Raw genomic sequence first — 10,551 nt, forward strand, 5'->3', positions numbered from 1 at the left:
TTAATATGACACGGCGAAGAGCGCGCGCTGGCTCTTCTCTCTCTCTCTGCTGTGCTTCTGCCTTGTGGATTTCTCCTTCACTCCAGTGGTGTCCATGGCCGACCATGAACCACCGAGCTGCTAGTTGCATCTACTACTCCTACCTTGTTGAGGCTCACACGCATAGCCATTACTTACCTCCAGACCTGTGCAGCGCTGATGGAGACGATCAGCAGTAGCAGTATCGGTACTGTTGAAGATGGAGGATACGGATGTCCTTCTCTTCCAACCGGCCGACGTGCACCACCGGCTTCGTCTATCGGAGCTACCCTGCGTGCACTAAATTCTGTGCACTGTTGTTTCCTGCCTCACAGATATTGCGTTGCAGTGTTTATCATGAATAGCTAGGACACTGCTTACCATTACATTAGTGCCACGCAGGCAATAATACTACAAGAAGTGACGATGTACAGATGGTTAGTACGTAAAGCGTCGTCGATCCCAACTTGTGAATCCGTTCAAGGCCAACGTGTATATATTCTGAGTCTGATACACATACAATGTGTAAGGCTGTACGTCTTCAATTCAACAGGCAACGTATCTTCCTCATCCATGCTCTTCCGGCGATGTGCACGTCTTGGAGACCCCTATTTTTCACGTACGGGGCGCCGGAGAGCTCCTAACCGCCTTAACTCCGATCCACTACTCCTCAGTTACAGCTCCTGCCAACCTTCTGAACAGGCGAACCACCAACACCATCTCAGTTACAGCCGCTGCCCTGCCCAGGCACCTGCACCTGCACCTGCTCCTGCCGCTGAACGCGCTTCAAATCCTACCAGCCTACATAGAGCTTACATGCAGGGCAAGCAAGGCCATGCGACAGTAGTACTAGATTTTGTGGTGGCTCTCCTGGGCTGGGCTGGGCTGGCATTATGACGTGTACGTACAGCCCGGGCATGTAGAGAGGCCTATTAATAAATGGAGTGGAGGTGGAGAGATTTGCGACATTTAAGGCCACTCTAGCTACTTGCCACCTTCAATGCCGGCCTGCCCTCCCGTTAATGCGGGCTGGATGAAGGCCATTCAAAGCCTCCTTCCTCCCCTGCATGAACTCAGCATGAGCATGACCCCATCAATCAAAACCACAGTGCTGTGCTATCCGTAGGAGAAGAGAAGACGACCACCAACAAGCGGTACCTTCTCTCATCACCCAGTTGTCAAGAGCTATTCCTACACCAAGCGGTACTGTCTGGAACCACATATATATAAATAGACCTGTGGTGTGGTGCTGGTGCCAGCGGCCAGCCACGCGACCATGAACACCGAGTACCTCAGGGTGAAGAAGCTCCAGCAGGAGGCCGCCCGGTGCCTGAGCTTGCACAAGACAATGGAGCTGCAGCCGGAGCTGTCGCTCGGCCCTGTGTGGCCGGGCTTCGCCGCCGGTGACCTGGCCGCCAAGAGCTCCTCGTCCGAGTCTGACGGAACCTCCCGGAAGAAGAGGAAGCACTACACCGCCAGCTGGGAGGAGCCTCAGCAGCCGCCCGCGAGCCTGGAGCTCCAGCTCAACGACCCACTGCCTCTCGACTGGGAGCAGTGCCTCGACCTCCAAGTGAGTACCTTTAATTTCTCTCGAACGGCAGCTATATCTCAATTCTTTATTATTCCTTCTGCTTCTAGTTCAATAAACTACAGTAATCATCTAATGTTTTCATGTGCATATAATGTGAGAATTTAATATGCCGACACGTAGTTTACAAAAGCTATTAGTAGTGACAGAAAGCCTTTTGCTAGTGGACAGCTATTCCTATTCCTTGAAGTGTCCTGCATTAAAATCGGAGCCACGATTCACGAGCTAGATCATGGTCCAAAAACATGAATGGATCATCGTGTACCTGTACTGCCTTTTGATCCTAGCTGTGTTGTGTTTTTTTTATGCATGCAGTCTGGGAGGATGTATTACCTCAACCGGAAGACGCTGAAGAAGAGCTGGGTCAGACCCCAGGTGCAGAGCGTGAACCTGGACCTCAACATCTCCACGGCTGCCGCCATCGACAACTGTGCCGCCAACGGTGCTGCTGCCGCTGCTTCCGACGACGAGGACGAGCCAAGGAAACCCGCTGGCACTTTGTTCTCTGGAGGCAGCATGGTGGCCGTGCCGTGCGCCAACTGCCATCTCCTAGTCATGCTGTGCAAGTCCTCCCCGTCCTGCCCCAACTGCAAGTTCGTGCAGCCTCTGGCACCTGCTGTGCCGCCTGCGGCGGTGGCCCATTGGAGGATCGATGCCGCCGTCAAGCCGCTGGAGACCCTGAGCCTTCTCCATTAGGCACATGCACTTCACCGGCAGCAGATTGTAGAAAGGAAATCGTAGTTACGTAGTAGTGGTGCATGGGTTAGTATTACTATTACCTGGGTAATGCATGAGCGGTCGAATGAAAATTGGAAATGTGAAACTACCGTGCATGCATGGTGACATGACAAAATACAAAATGGTGAAGCCAGCCTCAAATTAAACTGCATAAATGCATTGAGCAATCAGTCAATCAGTTAGTTAATAAATACTAGTAATGGCGACAGGTCACCGGTGTGGTAGCTAGCGAGAGATTGGGTATAGTACTTGAAGCAGTGCAACAGCAAGCTTCAATGAAACTGAGGCGGCAATCAGACAGTGAATGTATCGTCCCTCCTGCATGCCTCTCACGTTCCTGCCCATTGATGAAGAAGGCCGGTGGTTGCCACACCTCCTCGGCTCTTCACCCCTCAGCGCCACCAGCCCGCAACCATAAAGGCCTTTGACTGCCATCACTAATGCAAACTTGAAACTGTTGTTGGGGACGGGGCGGTAGATTTGGGCGCCCGATATGAAATGAATGCCGCACCTACTTGATCTGTGATCGGAGCATGCGCGTCCGTACATAGTACGTAGTATTCCCTGACCCATGTCTTATATCCCGAAAAAAACACATGGCATTAAGCACTGACTTGAGTAAGAAAGAGCTTGATGAGTGCTACAAGTGCTGGCTGGGGACCGACTCTCAGGCTCAGCGGGCAAGGTAGAGGATGCATGGAGCATGGTTAATCATACATGCAGATGCAAGCCGCAAAGCTACTACAGAGCACAACCCAATACAACATGCAGTTAGCAGAGTGCAGAAGGAACACCTCCCCATGCTGATCTCTACCACCTGATATGTATGTGCTTTCCATTGGCAATGTGTGCAACTAAATAAACATGCCCATGCAGGCCGCACAAGCCTCTCGATGGATGGGTTCAACATGTTGAGATGATCCCGAAGTCCTCTCGAAGAGGTGGACGAACGCTGCCCTCAATCAGATATTGAACTGTTGCCTAAAAAAATGTGACTGTTGTTGGTGATGTTACAGATGTGATGTAGGAGTGCGCCTTTTGATGATGAGCGGCTGCGACATTTCCGAGAAGACGCACGTCCACTATAAAAGGGGCGGGGCGGCTAGGGTTTGCTTTCTTCTTGCTCACTAGTACACATAGGCTCTATAGTAGCGGTTTTAGAGACGTTTGCACTAGCGTTTTTCAGTGCCGCCAGTGCTAGGGGCCAGTGGAAATCGTCATTTCCACTGGCGGTTTTCTTAAGAAACCGCCAGTGAAAATAGCATTTCCACTGGCGGTTTTATTAAGAAAACCACCAGTGGAAATGCTATTTTCACTGGCGGTTTGTTTTATTTAGCCGCCAGTGGAAGTTTTCCCGCCTTTTTTAAATTTTCAATCAGTACTGGAATTTATATATATTTACACACACAAACATATATATTGATAAACATGTAGTATTGATATTAAAAGTAACATGGAATTAAATTCTATCATACATTTATATATATCATAGTCTTGTTTACAACCATGTATGCATCACACATTATATACATCAAAGTTTTCACTTAAGCTCTAATAACTATCTCGGCTAAGAGATAGATAGTCTACTAATTTCTGTTAGTATTCTAAACTCTGGCAAAGCTAATGTTCCGGAAGCATCGTGATATTTCCCTTCTGCGGGAATGACCTATTTCAATATGAATGTGCACAGGTCCTCAACTATGCCATACAATGCACCTTCAGTCAAATTCTCCGGGCTTCCTTGTTGAAATTGCTGTAAAGGAAGTTTATAAACATCATCTATTTATACTCAATAATAACACATTTGCATCTTTAATGACATAAATACATATGTGACTATTACTAATAATACCTTGCCAGGATTCCTGATGTATCGTCCGTTCATTCTCATAAACTCGCACACGTAGAACCCACATAGGACCGATCCGGGTGGTTGCTTGTGGCACTACATAACGGAAGATTGGTTATTTAGTTGCAATGTTGTCTTATGTACGTACATGTATGATATGTATTCATAAATTCACATACTTACCGGCCAGTTATAATGGATGTCTAGTGGCACGCCTTTTTTGGACGTGTCGTACTTTCCACCTCGTAGTTTATAAAACCTAAATGCCCTGTGATCTCAAATAGAATCACCATGTTATTCTACAATTCTCATCGATATAAGTATGCATGCATAGAAAAGGCTTACAGCTCTAAGAGACCGAGGAATTTTGAATAGGCCGAAGGCTCGGTGTGCAAGGAGTCGAGCACCAACACCTTTCCAACCTTAGGATAAATGAAGAAGCATATCCAGTGGTCCCTGTACGAATCAAACTTGTGATACATGTGTATTGAAATTATTAATTTTATTTATGCAAAATCACACTTACTTAAAGTTGTACGAGGCCACTATGGATTCCCTGTCTTGAAATTGAAGCATTGCGTGTCCTATGTAGGTGGTGTATCTTGCTTCAAAATCCTTCTTTAGATCCTGGATACGTACCTCAATTTCTTCGTCTGTTAGTCCCTGTAATGCTTCGTTGCCTTTTCCGATTCTAAAAGTGTGGTTATCCTTGCATATCTTTATTGGGTTGAGATACCCAACCCTTTTACTGGCACTAGCATTGGGATTGGTACCATAAAGGATCTCCTGTTGATCATGTTGCATTCTGCAACGCACACGTGCATGTCAGATATTGAAAATTTATACAACTCACTAATAATAACACATATATGTGGAGTATGAGTGACACTTACAATGCAAATATGGTTACAAGTTGCACGTTGAGTCTCTGAAGGTTCATCATTAACCACATGTCCTCGAATGCAACAACGGCTTTTTGATTTGAACCAATAAAAGCATGGGCTGGTATATTAACACTGATGATGTCGATGCCAACTGAAGATGCCCGCATGTACCAATCATGCAACCTTTTAATATTAGCCGGGACCTTCCTTAGTTTCTCAAAAGTGAGTAGTGGTCTGCCCGGCACATATTTTTTAGGCACGTTTTTATAATCTGCCTTAGTTGGCTTCTTTATCTTTGCGGCCATTGCCTCAGCCTTTTTTGCGGACTCCTCGAGATCGGCCAAATCAACAGTGTCTGACGTGAGGCTCCGTCCAATCCCTTTCAAAAAACGAGCTGTGCCAGCAGTGGATTTACTCTTCTTTTTCTTCTCGAACGGGGACACTAATTTTGGTATAGAAACTTTAGATTTATTTGATGGTCGTGGAGATGGCTGTGGAGAAGGTGGATCCCTGAAGGGCGATGTATGTGGCGGAGACGGTGGGCCACCATGAGGATGAGGAGAAGGAGGGTCAGAAAGAGGATGAGGAGCAGCATGTGAAGTTTGAGGAGGTGATGATGGATGTACAATAGGAACAACAATTTGAGAAGGCGGAGACGGTTGGGCCTGCGACGACGGCTATCGTGGTGGATCAACCAATTCGACATCCCTTCGAGCCAAAGGATAAAATTCTTGATAGCTTGTCCAAGTGTCTCGATACCTTCGGGCCCAGGGATGTCTAGCATGTCGTCCTCGTATCCTTGGACGACTGTAGTCACTTCTACCCTGCAATATTCTTCTGGAATGTCGTTTCCATGGAACTTGCGTCCTATGATCGCAAGGACTGTGGCTACTTTCTTTGTACGCTGATTGTTAATACCATATCTTATAACTAGTGTGCATGCCACAGGCCTTGTGATGTCATCAACTGGATAGCAGACCTTATTTCCCGTTGACGCGACAGAGCTTGGGATGGTCGTACCCTCGGTGGAAGCCGGCGTTTGAGCTGCTGGAATTATTTGCATCTGTGGAGTGGTCATCTGTTGAACAGACATCACACTCGCAATCGCCAATTGCTGCATCAATTCTGGAGGAGGATTCGATAACATTTCAGACATCAGGCCTTTGAACTCTTTCTTGGCCTCCTCCTTAAAATAATTCGCCATCTCTTCCATGTATCGATCACGTTTCTTGTACAGACCTTCCCATTGTGGTCCGAATCCTTCCTTCCATCCTTCCTTAGATGAGAATCCTCGTACACAACCAGGATGCTCAGGGTTACCGAGACCAGCCGTTAGAATGTCTCTCTCCCTTTGCGGCTTAAATGTTCCTTGGCTCTGCTTAGCTGCAATTGCATATATGTTTTTTGCTGCTTCTTCGACAGTGGGATCATCAAAAGATACACCAGACTCAGTTTCCCTTAGTTTTCTACCATGGATCCAATTAGCTGTCCTTTCACCAAGTTGCTCGGACAGCGTCGGCAACCCTGCAGCCTTCTTCTCGGCGTCTTCTTGTCTCCATTTAGGAACCTGACGCTTGTAACCACCTATGGCAAGGTGGTGGTGGTATTTGTTCTTCTTTGATAGTTCCGAATTTGCCTCACTTAGCGATATGAAATCAGGGCTGCTCCTCTGCTCTAGAAATACTGCCCACTGACCTACTGAGATTTTATACTTTTTTCGTCGGGTCTAGGTCTTTCTTTGCAAACTTTGTATTCATCTCAGACCTCCAGTTTCAGAAATTGATTGCAAACTGCTTCATCGTGTATTTTTTCACGAGTTCTTCTGAACCCTGAGGCAAAACGAACCTCGTTATTAGCTTATTCCACATTTGATTCTTGACATCATCTGATACATCTCTCCACTGTCGGATTGTGATGTCAAGATTATCTCTAACTAAGAACCCAAGTGCATTCCGGAACTTAGGCAGTGCCTCTTCTAGAGCTAGGGGTTGACCATTCGGGCTCACGTCTGTGATTTTATATGTCTTGTCAGGAAACTTGTTTAGCCCCCTGTCACCTCTGTTCCGATTGCTCTGCTTCATTTTCCTTGACCTCTCGGTGGTTGTCTCGGTCGATTCCGGTGTGCCTTGGGTCGGTTCCGGTGCGTCTTGGGTCGGTTCCGGTGCGTCTTGGTATCGTGCCGCAGCTTTTTCGAGCATCGCACGAAATTGAGACAAGACCTCCTATTCATGTAATAAAATGCAGAAGAAATCATGCATGTGTAATAGACATTGTGAAATCAGCTAATTAATTAGGTACACACACGAAATTAAGCATATGTAATTTACCTCATGGTCTTGTGGATCATAAGTAGGGTCACATTGCAACTCACGCAGCGGCCCTATCTATGCTAGTGGTAGGAAAAGGGTCGCTAGGCGTTTCATATCCTTCACTGCTGGATTGTTCTTGAGCAACACTCTTGTCCATGTGGTCGGGCCCTAATCCTTGGTCCTTGATTAGAGAACTCATTGAGCTATATATATACAAATACATATTAATACATATTAACACATATTAACACATATTAACACATATTAACACATATTAAATTCATATTAACAAATACCCTAACCCTTAACCACTAACACTAACCCTAAGCCCTAACCCTAACCCCTAATATTGTGATACGGATATTATCGAGTTACGTATAGAGAGGGAGAGTCGTATAGGACCTAGAGAGAGAGATGGAGAGTCGTATAGAACGTATAGAGAGGGAGAGAGGGAGAGTCGTATAGAACGTATAGAGAGGGAGAGAGGGAGAGTCGTATAGAACGTAGAGAGAGATGGAGAGTCGTATAGAACGTATAGAGAGGGAGAGAGGGAGAGTCGTATAGAACGTAGGGAGAGAGGGAGAGTCGTATAGAACGTATAGAGAGGGAGAGAGGAGTCGTATAGGACGTAGAGAGGGAGAGATGGAGAGTCGTATAGAACGTATAGGAGGAGTCATATAGGATGTAGAGAGAGAGAGAGAGATGGAGAGTCGTAGGCAGCCGCTTGATGTGCAGCCCACATGCTGTGTGAAGGGAAGGGGTGCCAACTAGGCTCGCCCGCTACTCTCTGTGTCCTCCTTCTCACCCGTTCGCATATCTTTACTTAGTCTTTTTTCCGCGTCTCACTAAAAAACCATATCAGATATCATGTGCTAATTCTAATCACAACTGTCATTCATGTCTCTCTTGCGATTATGACCACGGTAACACGGTAACTATGGCAGAGGAAATGGCGTTGTATGCATGCTTCTCATTTGTGCGAGTGGCAACTAAGTAAACAAATTGAGGAAATGTCGTTCGGTGTACAGTAATACATTCCCTCTCTCCCTCTTCTCTCTTCTCTCTCTCTCTCTCCCTCCCTCCACTCTCTTTCCTCTCTCTTCCCTTTCCCTCTCTCTTCCCTCTCCCTCCTCTCTCTTCCCTCTCCCTCCTCTCTCTTCCCTCTCCCTCTCTCCTCTCTCGCTCCCTCCCTCCACTCTCTTTCCTCTCTCTTCCCTTTCCCTCTCTCCTCTCCACTCTCTTCCCTCTCCCTCCTCTCTCTTCCCTCTCCCTCTCTCCTCTCCTCTCCCTCTCTCTCACTATCTGCAGAGACGCGCGCCCTAGGGTTTACACGCGCCACGGCGCGTGCACGACGGCGGCGGCGTGCCCGAGCGATCGAAGTCAAAGAAGGGAGAGAGAGAGAGAGGGGAACGTACCTACGGCGCGGGAACGACGGCGGCGCACGGCGGAGAAGATCGTCGGGGCGAATTTTCAGCAGCCTAACGACGGGAAGTGTAAAAGGCTGGGCGCCAAAGACTTAGCGAAATTTTCGGCCCCGCGCGCGCTCCTTTATATAGGAGATGTTTCTATTGGCGGTTGTCATTGAGAACCGCCAGTAGAAATGCCTTCCACAGACTGTGGAGGCCATTTCTACTGGCGGTTGTCATCGAGAACCGCCAGTAGAAATGCCTTCCACAAACTGTGGAGGCCATTTCTACTGGCGGTTTTCGTTGTGAACCGCCAGTAGTAATATTTTTAGTATATTATTTTTTATGATATATTCATATATTAAGTATATAAATTTTTATACATATTAAATATATAAATATATATATTTAGTATACATAATATATATTTATATATTACTTCTCTCTCTCCCTGCTCTCTCTCCTCTCTCTCTCTCCTCTCCTCTCTCTCCTCTCTCTCTCCTCTCTCTCCTCTCCCTAGCTCCTCTCTCCCCTCTCCCTCCTCTCTCTCCCTCCTCTCTCTTCCCTCTCTCTCCCTCCTCTCTCTCCTCTCTCCCTCCTCTCTCTTCCCTCTCTCTCCCTCCTCTATCTCTCCCTCTCTCTCCTCCTCTCCTTTCTCTCTTCTCTCTTTCTCCTATCTCTCTCTTCTCTCTCCCTCTCTCTCTACTCTCTCTCTCCTCTCTAGAAAGTCACTAGAATGCCCGTTCTTGCAGTGTTTAAATACTACGTCGTCTCCTGGCTTCGCGTCTCTCGTCACCATTGGTGTGAAGTTCTTTCACAAGTATCAGATCTGGTAAACATATCTTTCCAAGTTCTTTCACAGCATGTTCTTTGAAGATGCTTATTTCTTACTGCCTGATATATATATATATATATTAGTTGAATAGTCCTCACTGCTTTTATTTTACCTCGCGTTCTAGGTGATAAACCATGACTGGGAAAAATACCACGGCTTCCTCTGACGGCGGCACTCCAAAGAAAGCTAAGGTGGTGGTGGAGGATGAGGAAGAGGCGGGGTTGGAGGATGAGGAAGAGGCAACAATAGCTCTCTCTCTCCTCTCTCTCTCCTCTCTAGAAAGTCACTAGAATGCCCGTTCTTGCAGTGTTTAAATACTACGTCGTCTCCTGGCTTCGCGACTCTCGTCACCATTGGTGTGAAGTTCTTTCATAAGTATTAGATCTGGTAAACATCTTTCCAAGTTCTTTCACAGCTTCGGTTTGTCGCTAGAAACAATAGCTCTCTCTCCCTCTCCCTCTCCTCTCTAGAAAGTCACTAGAAAGTCGTGTAAAATTACATGCTTCGGTTTGTCGCTAACAATAATCAATTACATGACATGTCCTAACAATAATCAATTACATGACAACTATATAATCTAGGGAGCTATTGTTCTGCCTTGTCCATCGTGGCGTACCCAGGGCATCGAATTGCGTGGGATGCTTCACTCAACGTTCCTTATCTTGGTTGGATGGTCTATGAAAAGAGACATGTCGTTGAACTGGTTAAAATCCTTTAAATCAGATACACCATCAACTCCTATAGTTTGTTGTTTTCCAGGAAAAACTACATGCTTCGGTTTGTCAGTGCTTTTCTTCTCATTGTTAGAAATGATCTGTTCAGCATAGAAGACCTGTGCAGCACGATTAGCAAGGATCCATGGGTCATCTTTGTAACCTACCTTACTTAGATCAAGAACTCTGACCCCATAGTTGTCTATCGTGA

At 46.6% G+C, this 10,551-nt stretch overlaps 1 protein-coding gene across 1 annotated transcript; it reads left to right on the forward strand.

The window, feature by feature from the left end:
* The first annotated feature begins 1,226 nt into the window (after positions 1 to 1,226).
* Positions 1,227 to 2,498, forward strand: LOC100217211 (uncharacterized). The gene is made up of 2 exons (NM_001143568.3): positions 1,227 to 1,588; positions 1,922 to 2,498. The coding sequence occupies exons 1-2, from the start codon at positions 1,295 to 1,297 to the stop codon at positions 2,300 to 2,302; spliced, it is 675 nt and encodes a 224-aa protein (NP_001137040.1). The 5' UTR covers positions 1,227 to 1,294; the 3' UTR covers positions 2,303 to 2,498.
* The last annotated feature ends 8,053 nt before the right edge of the window (positions 2,499 to 10,551 follow it).

The sequence above is a fragment of the Zea mays genome, chromosome 10, assembly GCF_902167145.1.
Source record: "Zea mays cultivar B73 chromosome 10, Zm-B73-REFERENCE-NAM-5.0, whole genome shotgun sequence".
Lineage (NCBI taxonomy): Eukaryota > Viridiplantae > Streptophyta > Magnoliopsida > Poales > Poaceae > Zea > Zea mays.